Raw genomic sequence first — 15652 nt, 5'->3', positions numbered from 1 at the left:
CGAGCACTTTTAAATTATAAAAATAAAGATGTGTTTAACGCAAAAGATAGTCCCTACAAATATTATGCGTCACAAAACTAAAAAAAAATTGGGATTCTGAATGCGATCATGCTTTTTGACATAAGTAAATTATTTTACGTATTTTGAGCTCTTTTTTTTCAATTTTCAATACAGTGCTTTTAAGACTTTGTGTATTAAATGAAATGTGAAGGAAATAATTTGTATTAATTAAACTTTATTTTTATTATATACAAGCTGTCCCAGAATTCAACGTCAAGCCGTAAACGGATGATAGACAAAGTCATAACAGTTATCATAAAAATACAAAAAAAAAAGCCAACTCATGTTTTTTAAAAATTATGGTCACTTTAAAAATTCACTAAAAAATCCACACCCTGTAATGGTTCTTTAACTCTTGTTACTACAAATTCCATAATTTATTCTAATTTTTTTATTATTGTGTAATCTTGAATAATTACAGGGTGTGGATTTTTTAGTGAATTTTTAAAGTGACCATAAATTTTAAAGAACATGAGTTGGATTTTTTTTGTATTTTTTTGATAACTGTTATGACTTGGTCTATCATCCGTTTACGGCTTGACGTCGAATTCTGGGACACCCTGTATATCTAGTTAAGAGGGTCTATCTATATTATAAAATTTTATAATATTTACCATAATAATGTATAACGCGGTATAAGGAAATTTGGTCTGTATAATTTTAAAGAGAATACATATAATAACATTTTTGTATATATATGAGTATAAAATTGCCAATCGTTTGTAATAGTGTAAATATACCCTAATATCCAACGTTTGTCAGAATATATTTATAATATATAAATTCAAAAAGCAACAATTGAAGCAATCTTCCCTGAGGCTATCCAAATATATAGATTTTTTTAATGGAATGAGTACTACTATCTTGGAGGATATAACCAACGGAGACGCCATGTCTAAAATTTTCGGTACAAAATAGTCTGCCGTTTTTTGCGGGGGAGGGGCACATCAAATGTATAGGTACGTCATGTCAGATAAACGTCAGTCCATACATATGGTTGACATGAGGTTGACCATTGGCCGCCTATTTTCGACAGAGGGGAACGCCTGTTAATGGCGGCTCCATTGTTAATTACTCCGAGACTACTATAGTTACCTATTCCAAAAAGTTTAGTTTCTTTAAATTACTGTCAAAAATTTAATATTTAAATCGAAAAATTCGTATAATCAATCGAACTAACAAAGAAGTACCTACGCATAAAACTATATACTATACTTTAGAATTTTGTAAAATCCGAAAATATCAATTTATATAAATTCCAAACCTCCGTTCAATGCCATGCATTTCTATACTATATCAGTCCCATTACTACCAACCTTAAAATTAAATTCAATTTCATACCTCCACGTCTTATTGGACCCCCTGGAACTATTTCATTAATCATGGGAAAAGAACTAAGCTCATTCACCTGCGTTAGTTTCGTATTTAATTTATCTTAGGGCTTATTTTAAAGGGCAACATTGAACAAAACCAAAATATTAATTGTTCTCCAACAACTCTTCGTTACGATATTCATTACATTTTTATGTATTTCTTGATATGGATTAGATTCATAATAAATTGACTCTGAAATTGACCACAAATTTTCTAGAAAATCCAACATTCAAATATGTGTACATGTCGAATATTTGTGACGTTATCTATGAAAAGGGACCTTATTGTCGAATGGCGCTTACGCTATTATTAACGATGTTCCGTTATAAAAACAATGCCGCGCGATGCTGTGCGGCGTAAGCGCCATCGACAATAAGGTCCCTTTTCATAGATAATGCCCCATTTATTCAATATAACATACAATAATACTAATTCGATAAGTCACATTTATAACTTGGTATAGAATAATAATAGTTTAATTTTATAAATAGAAATACTGATATTACTTAAAATACCTAAAACTTAAATAAATGCTTACATGATGATGGAATTTAATACCAATTTATATTAATACTGAATTGTAGGTCAAGGGGAATATCTTTTACAAAAATGCACTGAGAAACAATGTTAGGAATACTCTATGAGTCATTTATGAAAATATTTAAATTTGTGTTATTTCGGTTTATAATGTTAGGAATCACAAGCTTATTTACGTCCCACTGCTGGGCACAGGCCTCTCACAATAGGGTTTGGGCTATAGTGCCCACACTAGTCTAAGGGGGCCCACTGATTAACAGTCCGCCGGACGGTATCGGCCTGTCAGTTGTTCGGAACTGTCAAAATTTTGTTCTAACTGACAGGCCAATACCGTCCGGCGGACTGTTAATCAGTGGGCCCCTTATTTCAAATTGGACTATATTAATAGGGTATTTGACTGTTTTTTAATATAAATTATTTCACACCATGAAAATAAAGCACCAGAACATTAATAGCGAAACGTATACAGCAGTTATTTTAAGACACAATTTCTATTTTATAAATCGTATAGAAGTATAGACTTATAAAGATTAGGTAACTTGGCCGTGACGTCATTGTGTAAATGTTTCTTAATTGAGTCGCTTAACTTCAAACTCGGGTAAATCCATCTGTCAGATTATGCGATTTTGGTATTAAGAAAAGGTAACAGGGTAGATATTTGCTGAGAGCTTAGAGGATATAACCAACGGAGACGCCATGTCTAAAATTTTCGGTACAAAATAGTCTGCCGTTTTCGCGGGGGAGGGGCACATCAAATGTATAGGTACGTCATGTCAGACAAACGTCTGTCCATACATATGGTTGACATGTGGTTGACCATTGGCCGCCTATTTTCGACAGAGGGGAACGCCTGTTAATGGCGGCTCCATTGTTAATTACTCCGAGGCTGAGAGGGTCGAAAGGATTTACCCGAGTTTGAAGTTAAGCGACACTTATAAATTCCATAGTGGCAAATAGTTTTGATTTGACAATTCGAAAAAAGATACTGATTTGACTCATAGCCAGGGACTTCCGGTTCGCGCGCCATCTTGATAGTCAGGCTTCGTGATTATTCCTTTGTTTTTTGCTCATTAATATTGTTTAAAGTGTAATATCGATAGCTGTACAGTAAACTAATGTGGTAGTGTGCATTGAATGGAGAATTAATCTTGAAATGCGTTTAACCACCATTTTGGAGTCAACGGCCGGTAGCTATCGCTTCACAAGAGCTAATAAAATCACCGTACACTGTCTTGTATTTACTAACCGTACAATTTTAGTCGTTATTTAGCTCCACAGACAAAACATCCTCCATACCGAGCATAGTCGCGCTACCCCCTCTGCCAAGCATACGGTAATTTTACTCCATGTTCGAGTCGAAAGTGTCTTTGTGTGACGTCCGTGTCTTTGAACGGACCAATCACGGCACGGGACTTCGCTCACCTCGTCCCGCGCACCCCCGCATTTTTGGCATCATCGCATTTTTATTTCATGCAACCGATGATGCCAAAAATGCGGGGGTGCGTATCTATATATATCTATGTTTAGCTCCTTGATACTGGCGAAATAGTTCCACTGGACTGAAGCCATAATTTTTAAAGAATGAATGAATGATAATAACGGGTTGGCTTAAAGTAATGAGAATTTTCGTTTTCGGAAATATAAAAAAAAAGACAATAGCTGTGGGTTTTCGAAATTTTACAATGACAAACAAGAGCATATTTTAAATTACAAGAAAACATTATATATACTATAACATCTCCCACATCCGATTTCTCATAACTGTGTTCAAACCCTCTGCGTCATGCTTTGGACAACGTTTTATTTACATTCCATAACTGTTTTATTGCCGTTAATTTTAATTATTTCGGCATATTAGCTTGTTATCTATATCATGCCATCATTCACAATTGCTATCTGATTAACATTTTCATGAAATCTGCAACTGATTGATATTTAGAGAAAATTGTTTATGTATCATATTTTGGTAAAATGTATGCAATGACGTTTTTAACTGGTTTTAGGCTCTCGCGGAAAAACGACTAAACGTTTCCAACCCTAGAATATCCCCAAGACTTAAATCAATCGAAGAATTTTGGCAAATATTATATACTCTGATATGTATATTGCGATAGTAGGCAAAAATATTATAGAATAAAATAAATTTTACCGTGTAATTACAAAACGATCAGTCAGAGAGTACTTGGTAGTTTGTCCAAAGTGAAAAGCAAACGGTCAGAAGCATGTTACGTAAACTAACACAAGGGAGGCCAATTACTTCATTCTTGAATTTGGTTCTAATGTTGGATATTGCATAGTTCTTCAATATAACATCCAGAAATCCATGGCCATTGTCTTTTTGTCTTTATGTCCGAAAACAAAAATTCTCATTACTTTAAGCCAACCCGTTAGTCAAATACCCTATTATTTCCGTCATAATTCTTAGTAAATAAATATAGCTTATTGCACTTATAGTTTTCCTTTTAGAGTTGCAGTATAGTTGGTCCACAGCTAGAAGAATAGTTATTATTAAAATATTATAATTATGAGTACTTGATACATATATATAAAAATAAAGTCTGTGAGATGGTGAAATATTCCGGCTGTGAAGAAAATACGTAGTTTTTAACGACTCAATGGTGGCTAACAAGCATACGGCCGGCATTATTGCAAGTAGTCCACGTAGCATAAGTTCCAAAATATTCATCAACTCACAGACGAAGTTTTTTTTTTACACATTACCAAAATACCAAGTACTCGATAGTAAAAAAAAAATGCTGACATACTAAAAACTAAAATATAAAGCAGTTTAAAAAGCTAGAAATCGAGGAAATAATACTTAATTGTAACTTTATGATCAAATATAATCAAAAATTAAGTCTGAATTAGGTTAGGAAAAAACTTGTATGTATAGAAAATTAGCCTTTATATGCATTCGCGTAAAACTCATTTTCATTAACGGCCATTTTCGTCTAAAAATCGCCAATCGGACTTTCGAAACGAGAAATATATAAATACGTTTCATATTTTACGCATGGACTAACAATTTTTTTTTAATATATTAAAAATAGAATTTTAAATTTCTATGAGATAATTAAAGTTTTTTTTATTTAGTTTCTGATTTTACAATGAACCATAAGTCTCTTTTTAATACTTTTTTATTCCTATTTATTTTTTGATTTCAAAACTATTTTTTTTTAATTATTAAAAAAACAGCTTAAAAATAACCTAAAAGATAGTCTTACATAATAATTTGTGACGTTGTCTATGAAAAGGGACCTTATTGTCGATGGCGCTTACGCCATTTTTAACGATGCTCCGATATCAATACAATGCCGCGCGACGCTGTGCGGCGTAAGCGCCATCGACAATAAGGTCCCTTTTCATAGATAACGTCCCATTTGGCAGGAAGCACGATTCAGTAAAAAGGCACCAAAATGCGAGCGTATTTTAGATTGGATGTGACTATTAAAATAAAATATATAACTAAAATAATAACTAAGGATACGTAGTTCGATTAAAACTCAAGCATGTACCTAAAAGGAAAAATAATCAAAAATTAAAAGCAAATCATAAGAAGCTGTAACACTAAATTAAAATTGTAAGGTGAAAAATGTATACAGTCGCCATCAGATATATCGGAGCGGCCAAGGTGCTCACAAATATCTGAACACGCCTCTATTGTCAGGGCGTTACAGTGCGTGTTCAGATATTGTGAACACCTTGGCCGCTCCGATATATCTGATGGCGATTGTACATCGTGGCCAGCCGGTCTAGCCAAGGTGCCAATCGCATGCGCTTCGACATCGAATCGCTTTGCGTCTCTCTATCACTCTTCCATATTAGTGTGACAGTGACAGTTGCGTTTCATTCGCTACGGAGCGTTAGCGATTGCTGATTAACAGTCTGCCGGACGGTATCGGCCTGTCAGTTAGAACAAACTTTTGACAGTTCCGAACAACTGAAACTGTCAGCCTGACAGGCCTATGCCGGCCGGCGGACTGTTAATCAGTGGGCCCCTTTAGAATTGATATAGCCTCCTAAGGTCCAGGTTATACAAATGAATAATCCAAAATTTGCCACTGAAATTTGAACCTACAGTGTATGAAATAGAGTTGATTTTGCGTTGTTTGAAAATTTAACGAAACAAAGTAAAAGCGACTCTGTTCCAATCAAATATGGTTTAAATTTCATCGAACTGAAAAAGTATGTATTATAGCTAAGACTTTGGGACTTAGGAGGATATATAGTACGAAACCTGACAACACCAAAATATTTAATATTTCACATTGTCCGATTCGATATCGGATGTCGGATACAACCACAAAATAAAATATAAAAATTGACTTTTTATATTTATATTATTAATTGAATTTTTTCAGAATTTAGATCTTTATTAGTTTATTATGTATGTACAATTGAGAGAGTTATTTGGTAAAACTAAAAAAAAGGGTACAAAGTACAAATTAAATTACATCTAAAGCTTACAAATAAAAATTTAAACTATAAATTTAAAAAGACAAAACGCGCCCTGCCGTTCCTGGTGCAAAGGTGCCCATGATGCTCACAGCATTTGCACGCTGGATAACCACGGACAGCCTGCACAAGGTACGACTCGGAGCAGGGCCCTCCATTGAATTAATAATTATTGTTCAAAATAAAGCGAAAATATCAAAAAACAATACTTCACTCCCTTTTTCCATGAGTCATCCGACATCCGATATCGGATCGGACAATGTGAAAACGTTCCAAGAATTAACAATATAAGTAAACAAAGAGTGGTAACTCCATACATCAGATTTCTTACAAAAACGTGAGTTACGTAGTCGACATCTAGCGTCATTTAGCGGAATTTATCAGTACTGCGAGTTGACAATAGATGTCTCGGCGAGCGAAAAGTCTAATGCTCAACAATTTTCAACTGATATTATAACAGCATTACCCGGAACTCTATTTTCAACTCCTGCTTCTAATATTAGTTGTAAATTGTTTTATAGTTCGTTTTTTTTAGCATTAGAAAGAACTTGCAAGAAGGTAAGCGATCCTGATATGCCTTTCAATTGAAAAAACGCTTTTTAAAAATCAAAAACTATTACTTATGAAAGCAAAAGAATATAAATGATCGTATTAGATTCATAATTGTTACATATTTGCCGTAACTTATTTTTAAAATGTGTTTGTCAATTAAGAGACACATCAAGATTGTTTACCTAATTTCTAATGCTAAAAAAAAACGAAGTATAGTAATGTCAGTAGCGACACTTGTGACATCTGGTGTCAAATAGCAGTACTGATAATTCCCCTACTTGACGCTAGATGTCGACTACGAAAATAATAGGCGTTTTTTTAACAAAACTGATGTGATGTGATGTGTTCTTTTTTTGACATTCTTAGAATTTTATTGTCAAGTTTTTCTTTGTATTTATGTTTGACAGTCATCTTGCATACAGTCAACGGTAAAAATATGGGTGTACAAATCATTTCAAAAATATGTCCCATAACTCTTATGTCAGTGAATTAAGAACTATGGGACATATTTTTGAGTAAGTTGTCTACACCCGTATTTTTACCGTTGACTGTACCTAATTATAACACTGACAATGTATGATAAATACAAATAAGAAAATAATATGAATATGGAGTCAGCACTCTATGCTTACTTATTTGTGGTTAGTTAGGGTTAACACTGACGGTCAGTGTTAACCCTAACTAACCCAGTGTCAGTGTTAACTAAGCATTATGTCGGTAACTGACCTGCTCTGAACGCTGGGGGTGTTGCGCTGGCTGTCCGGGGAGTGCGCGTACGGCGACGGCGACATGTACGGGGGCAGGGTGGTCACCAGCACTGGTTTCACGTAGCCATTCTTCAGCATCTCGTTTTCTGGTCAAATAATATCAAATATTATTCAAAATCACGTGACAATCTTAATATATAAATCAAATTTTGTGGCTCTAGTGAATACGGGCACAAGTTTCGCGAAGTTTAGTTATAAAAGAGCATAAGTGTTACGTGAAACTTACGCCGTCACGTCAGATCAGAAAATAAGCTGTCTGACTTGCCGTGTTTCGTGTAATATTTGGAGAACACATCATCTTTAGCCACATTAGGGTACAAGTACTGCAGCTGCGTCAAATCAGAGAGCCGGCCAGATATCGTCAGATGAGTTATCTAACTTACCGTGTTTCGTGTAATATTTGGAGAACACATCATCTCTAGCCACATTAGGGTATAAGTACTGCAGCTGCGTCATATCAGAGAGCCGGTCAGAGGTCGTCAGATCAGAGGTATCTAACTTACCGTGTTTCGTGTAATATTTGGAGAACACATCATCTTTAGCCACATTAGGGTATAAGTACTGCAGCTGCGTCATATTAGAGAGCCGGCCAGAGGTCGTCAGATCAGTTATCTAACTTACCGTGTTTCGTGTAATATTTGGAGAACACATAATCTTTAGCCACATTAGGGTATAAGCACTGCAGCTGCGTCAGATCAGAGAGCCGGCTAGAGGTCGTCAGATCAGTTATCTAACTTACCGTGTTTCGTGTAATATTTGGAGAACACATCATCTTTAGCCACATTAGGGTATAAGTACTGCAGCTGCGTCATATCAGAGAGCCGGCCAGAGATCGTCAGATCAGAGGTATCTAACTTACCGTGTTTCGTGTAATATTTGGAGAACACATCATCTTTAGCCTCATTAGGGTATAAGTACTGCAGCTGCGTCATATCAGAGAGCCGGTCAGAGGTCGTCAGATCAGAGGTATCTAACTTACCGTGTTTCGTGTAATATTTGGAGAACACATCATCTTTAGCCACATTAGGGTACAAGTACTGCAGCTGCGTCAGATCAGACAGCCGGTCGGCTAGAGGTCGTTGTGTCAGATCGCGTGACGTGAATGGTTGGAGGCTGAATACTTCGCGACCATCTGTGAAAGTAAGGATTAGATTAGTAAGGTGCGAAAAGAGAGTGCCAAGTACAAAGGGGTCGTCCAGAAATCATGTGATCGTTTAGGGGGGGTGGGGGTAAGAAAAATACCAAGAATGATCACGATGAGGGAGGGGGGTCAAAGAAGATATCACGTGTAATTTAAAATCACCAAATATCACCAAGGGGGAGGGGGGGTCAAAAATAGGCCAAATATGTTCACATGATTTCTGGACGACCCCAAAATGGTAAGTAAAACTTTGATATAATCTACCATGAATACCATAATTTACAAGTATTGTAGCCAAATAATGCTTTAAACCATCTACGCCCGACCTAACGAGATAGGTAGAAAACGTATGGAATGTCTGACTCCGGGCCAAGCAAGAGGTCCGTAATAGCTGAAGCGAAAAAAAAATTGGATGTTTCATACATTTTGCTGGTCTGATGTTGAAATTTCCTATGGGAGAGTCAATTTTTTCCGCGTTTTCGGGGTTGGTCCCATAGAAAAAGTTGCTCAGTGTGACCTAAACATTAATGAGTCACTTTCTTCGCCTTTCCTTCTGATACATACTGTATTCTTATGCGTCCTTGAATAATGAAGAAATTTTGAATATCTAAGTACTAACCTCCAGCCCAAGCGATAGTGATCCCCCCAAGTTCGGAATCGCTGAAGCGGAGTAAGAATGTGCCCGGAGCGCATTTAGAGAGCATGTCTTCCGCTTGTTTCTTCTGTATGAAACCCATTATCAATCTGTTAAACAAATCACAATATAAATATTAAAATATTTAATATTAAGCGTGGGTCAGAGTGATCTCAATACAAAATATTATTAAGGTGGGAAAAGCTCTTGAGTAGTTGACGGATCTTTTCTAGGGGGTAAATGCACTAAAGATCCCTATGGGTCGAAGTGTATCCGCAAGGGCCCCCGAAAACAATAAGATAAGATAGCATTGGTAAACTAAATTATAAATTCAAATTTCATATATTTTTCTGCTATGCTATGTTCTAACCTTAATTGAAAACTTACACTAAGTTTGGTTTGACGTAAATAAATGAATTTTCATTCTTTCGTTTTATATTGTTCTTTTACGCCAATAAGTAGTTTTTTTTTTCTTATTTACATACGGAGCGCGCGTAAAAGGATACTTCATAATCTGAATAACTCACCGGTCGACCCACAAGGTCCGCTGATAGTCCCTGGTGACCTTGACCACCATGTAGAACCACTCCCAGAAGGTGAAGCTGCGCTCAGGGAGGGCGTCCTTGCAGAACTGGCTCCACGACACTCACCGGTCGACCCACAGGGTCCGCTGATAGTCCCTGGTGACCTTGACCACCATGTAGAACCACTCCCAGAAGTTGAAGCTGCGCTCAGGGAGGGCGTCCTTGCAGAACTGCCTCCACGACACTCACCGGTCGACCCACAGTATCCGCAGATAGTCCCTGGTGACCTTGACCACCATGTAGTACCACTCCCAGAAGGTGAAGCTGCGCTCAGGGAGGGCGTCCTTGCAGGTCTGGCTCCATGACACTCACCGGTCGAAACACAGGGTCCGCAGATAGTCCCTGGTGACCTTGACCACCATGTAGAATCACTCCCAGAAGGTGAAGCTACGCTCACGGCGTCCTTGCAGAACTGGCTCCACGACACTCACCGGTCGACTCACAGGGTCCGCAGATAGTCCCTGGTGACCTTGACCACCATGTAAAATCACTCCCAGAAGATGAAGCTGCGCTCAGGGAGGGCGTCCTTGCAGAACTGGCTCCACAACACTCACCGGTCGACCCACAGGGTCCGCAGATAGTCCCTGGTGACCTTGACCACCATGTAGAACCACTCCCAGAAGGTGAAGCTGCGCTCAGGGAGGGCGTCCTTGCAGAACTGGCTCCAGGATACGGTCAGGTTGTTCAGCTCTATTTGGTTGTGGGGCACGTTCGATCTGCTAAGGAATTACCATATTTAAGTCATCATCATCATCATCTTCCTCGCGTTGTCCCGGTATTTTGCCACGGCTCATGGTAGCCTGGGGTCAGCTTGGCAACTAATCCCGAGAATTGGTGTTGGCACTAGTTTTTACGAAAGCGACTGCCATCTGACCTTCCAACCCAGAGGCTAAACTAGGCCTTATTGGGATTAGTCCGGTTTCTTCACCAAACCGGACAACTTATTGGTCTTATTGGAATTAGCATGTTTATGTATAAGCATTTTACATTCCGAGGGATAAAAATTTCTTAGTGGTTGTAAAAACTGATTTGAAACACTTATTTAAAAACCACAAGTGCTAGTCGGACTCGCGCACGAAGGGTTCCGTACCATTGGCTACAAATCACGTTTGTTGTATGGGAGCCCCACTTAAATATTTAACCTCTAGCCGCCCAGAGACCTATAAAAAGGTCTCCTGTTCTATTCTAATTTGAATTTTGTGTTGACAAAATAAAAATTCATTTTGCTTGGCAAGGTTTGACGTATGGGCGGCTAGAGGTTATTTTATTCGAGAGAAATACATCATCTGTGAAAATTTCAACTGTCTAGCTATCACGGTTCACGAGATACAGCCTGGTGACAGACGGACAGACCTTTGGGTTCTTATTCTTAGTCGGTACACTCTTGCCTGAGTGGTCGTGGTCATCATTGTGAACCTCGATGAGTGATGATCTTGCTAAGGGGCTATTCATAAATTACGTCATTTCAAATTAGGGGGGAGGGGGTTCTGGACATTGGATGATGGTGGCATGACGTAGGAGGAAACGGGGTCATTCGAAGCATGATTTTTGGATGATTTTAGGGGGGGAGGGTAATTTATGGACAGCCCCTAATACGGCGCCATTCGTCGCGGACTCGGTACAAAAAGTACTGTGGTTAACTGAAGTAGCATGACAAATGCGAACGTTTCCGAGAAAATACGATGGACAACAAGTATGCATAACATATATAGCGTTACCTGAATATCTTTTCCGCGAGGAATCGTAAGTTATCTTCGGAGAGATCGCCTCCCGTCGCGGAGTAGAACTTGACTCGGAGAGTTTCGGCTAGCTGACCCCACGTCACCTAGGGCAAATAATACAAATAAGTATGTTAACTTTTGAATTACAAGGAATCTCGAACACAATACAAGTAAAATTCGCCCTGATGTTCCATCGTGTATATGCTCGGAGTAATTAACAATGGAGCCGCCATTAACAGGCGTTCCCCTCTGTCGAAAATAGGCGGCCAATGGTCAACCTCATGTCAACCATATGTATGGACTGACGTTTATCTGACATGACGTACCAATACATTTGATGTGCCCCTCCCCCGCAAAAAACGGCAGACTATTTTGTACCGAAAATTTTAGACATGGCGTCTCCGTTGGTTATATCCTCCAAGTCTATATGTAAAAAATTTAAGTAAGTTTGAAGTAGAAAATAAGTTTTTAACATTTCTATGGACTATTGAAATTGAAAAACAAACCTTGTCTGGCACGGCGAAGGGCACTCGGCCGGCGGGGCTGAAGGCGTTGTCCCACGTGACCGTGGCCCAGCCGTGGGGCTCCTGGTTACCGTGCACGATCACGACCACCGGCAGGGATAGCGTCCACACCTGCAATAATAATAACGAGACTTTAGGTAACCACCGCGGTGCACAAAAGTAACAATACCTTTTGTTTAAGAGCTTAGAGTTTGCGGCGAAAAAATCATCTCAGATAATTTATACTATAGTCTGTATCTTTAGGTATTTAAATAAATGTCAACAAAATCTACCCTCAAATGGCTCCTTAAGCCAGTTGAGGGTAGATGAAAACATTACATGATCTAATAATGTAGGTTAAAGTCAGGTTGTTCAGTGACTGATTTAGGCGGTTTTGTATTTGGTTGGTTAACCAATAAATGTTATAACTACCCGAAAATGTACAAACTAGTTGTTTACTTTTATTTACATACCTAAAGATACAGAGGATATGTATGTCAATGGTGTCTGGTCATACTATCGCCCACACTGTTAACTGACAGTATGTGAACCTTATTACAAAAGGCATAAAGTCCACCGATGGACAGTATGTGCTGTTCGTACCTGGAACACGAGCTCGCCACCGCCGACGTTGAACTCTGACTGGAACAGGAGGGTCAGCTTTTCGTCCATGACGCTCTCTGTCCCTTTCTTCATACGCCCACACTGTTCACTCATTAACTGTCCGTGAACCTTATTACAAAAGGCATAAGGTCCACCGATGGGCAGTATGTGCTGTTCGTACCTGGAACACGAGCTCGCCACCGCCGACGTTGAACTCTGACTGGAACAGGAGGGTCAGCTTTTCGTCCATGACGCTCTCTGTCCCTTTCTTCATCACACTGTTAACTCATTAACTGTTCGTGAACCTTATTACAAAAGGCATAAGGTCCACCGATGGGCAGTATATGCTGTTCGTACCTGGAACACGAGCTCGCCACCGCCGACGTTGAACTCTGACTGGAACAGGAGGGTCAGCTTTTCGTCCATGACGCTCTCTGTCCCTTTCTTCATACGCCCACACTGTTCACTCATTAACTGTCCGTGAACCTTATTACAAAAGGCATAAGGTCCACCGATGGGCAGTATGTGCTGTTCGTACCTGGAACACGAGCTCGCCACCGCCGACGTTGAACTCTGACTGGAACAGGAGGGTCAGCTTTTCGTCCATGACGCTCTCTGTCCCTTTCTTCATCACACTGTTAACTCATTAACTGTTCGTGAACCTTATTACAAAAGGCATAAGGTCCACCGATGGGCAGTATGTGCTGTTCGTACCTGGAACACGAGCTCGCCGCCGCCGACGTTGAACTCTGACTGGAACAGGAGGGTCAGCTTTTCGTTCTTGACGCTCTCTGTCCCTTTCTTCATCACACTGTTAACTCATTAACTGTTCGTGAACCTTATTACAAAAGGCATAAGGTCCACCGATGGGCAGTATGTGCTGTTCGTACCTGGAACACGAGCTCGCCACCGCCGACGTTGAACTCTGACTGGAACAGGAGGGTCAGCTTTTCGTCCATGACGCTCTCTGTCCCTTTCTTTTCCGCTCGCTTGATTTTGCGCAGCTGCATGTTTCTGTTGACAATAATTAAAATATTGAGTTTAAATACACATTATTGAAATAGCCTCTAGCGGCCCACCATACAAGGAAAATTGGCAATCGAATTTGAATCAACGGTATTAGAAAATAGAGTTGAATTTGTTTTGTTTTAAAATCGAACGAAACGAAATAAAAGAAACTCTATTCCATTTCATTAAGATTTAAATTTCATTGGAGGTAATTTGTACTAGTATTAGGACATTGAACCCCAAGAGGATAGTTAAAATTATGCAAAATTGTAATACAGCCTTTTAAAGGCGTGTAAATAAAAAAAGCTGGACTGCTCCGAGATTCTCAAGAATATCCCGAGTGGAACTGTCAACCGACAAAAATATGTCGCTTTGACTTTTCTCTGCGACACAGCGGGTTGTCACACGGGTTGTTGAGGATCTCCCCGCACTCCACGGGCTGTATGTCTGTCTGTCACTCACCGGAAGCTGACACTGAGCTGACGGCTGGTGGGCTGGTACTCCATGCAGCCGCTGTTGTTGAGGATCTCCCCGCACTCCACAGGCTGCTTGCCTCGACCGGCTGGGGATTCGCTCTTCAGCAGCAGCTGAGCTTGTTGCTCCGAGATTATCACGACCTGGTATATGTACACAAGACATTAGAACTATTTATTTTAGGTGATGAATTAGAGATGCACCGGATATCCGGTTACTATCCGATATCCGGCCAATCCGGCCATTATTTTACTATCCGGCCGGATACCGGTTTCTCATTCGAACCTAGAAATGAGTCCGTTCGAACGTTTACTAGGAAACAGGTCAAACCTGCAGAATGCGCACCTGAAAAACCGAAATGTAGGTATAGTTCCGCCGGCCGAATATCCGGCGGCCGGATACCGGATATTCGGCCAGTGTCCAGGCCGGATAACCGGTATCCGGTATCCGGCCAAACCACTATCCGTTGCATCTCTATTATGAATCATAATCGGGGTTTTCGGTGCGGGAATGATTTCCTGTATTCATAACTTTGTTTATTGTAAAATAATTACCAAACTATGAATCAAACGTAGGTAGTAAGGTCCAAATGTGCTTAGAAATGTTAAATTAACATCGATTTTTTCAGTTTCATTTTTTACCTGTTATTTGGTTAGTGTAAAACATTCCCGCACCGAAAACCCCGATGTATGATTATGATTGTGACGGCCGTCTTTACCGTGACGACATGTGGAAAGTTCCACGGCGTCATAACACACCGTCAGCCATTAACGTCAAACGAAACTTATCCAGGAGAGGAAAAACCTTGATGTAGCTTTAATAATTTACTTGGAGGATGAACTATCATCAGAAAAGGAAAATAATCGTAGTGCGGAAGATCATTTATTTAAATCTCGCGGTACAGAAGGTGCATTTGAGATTTTAGTAGAAATGGCTTCGCCGATATCAAATAAAACGTTCACGAAACTATCGACACCGTTAAGATGGCCGTCATGCAAATGGCGGCACCGCTTTTTGACGTTACGGTGTCAATCACCGCCCTCTAGGAAACCCAAAGAATTATATGACAAAGAACAACTCTCAATCTTCAAAAGTGTGACCAAAAATGAAATGCAAGTGTGTGCGTAAATTGTCCATGTGAGATCAAAAATAGTGATGTCATGTTACAACATATTACTAATCTGTCGATGTTTGATTGCTTTATCGACTACTTTTTCAAATGTGTTATTTTAAACATTA

The 15652-nt window shown here is 39.2% G+C and overlaps 1 protein-coding gene across 1 annotated transcript in view; it reads right to left on the bottom strand.

Annotated features, from left to right (window-relative positions):
* LOC134677467 (signal transducer and activator of transcription 5B) overlaps nucleotides 1-15652 on the bottom strand; it is a 69720-nt gene that overhangs the window by 6809 nt on the left and 47259 nt on the right. The window contains exons 14-21 of the mRNA XM_063535948.1: nucleotides 14402-14556; nucleotides 13822-13945; nucleotides 12332-12460; nucleotides 11823-11929; nucleotides 10659-10823; nucleotides 9506-9630; nucleotides 8725-8877; nucleotides 7705-7831 (exon numbers count right to left, since the gene is read on the bottom strand). Coding sequence (XP_063392018.1) covers nucleotides 7705-7831; nucleotides 8725-8877; nucleotides 9506-9630; nucleotides 10659-10823; nucleotides 11823-11929; nucleotides 12332-12460; nucleotides 13822-13945; nucleotides 14402-14556 — 1085 coding nt within the window. The remainder of the gene's footprint in view (nucleotides 1-7704; nucleotides 7832-8724; nucleotides 8878-9505; nucleotides 9631-10658; nucleotides 10824-11822; nucleotides 11930-12331; nucleotides 12461-13821; nucleotides 13946-14401; nucleotides 14557-15652) is intronic.

This window comes from Cydia fagiglandana, chromosome 26, assembly GCF_963556715.1.
Source record: "Cydia fagiglandana chromosome 26, ilCydFagi1.1, whole genome shotgun sequence".
Classification (NCBI taxonomy): domain Eukaryota; kingdom Metazoa; phylum Arthropoda; class Insecta; order Lepidoptera; family Tortricidae; genus Cydia; species Cydia fagiglandana.
This window is presented reverse-complemented; position numbering and strand designations above follow the sequence as displayed.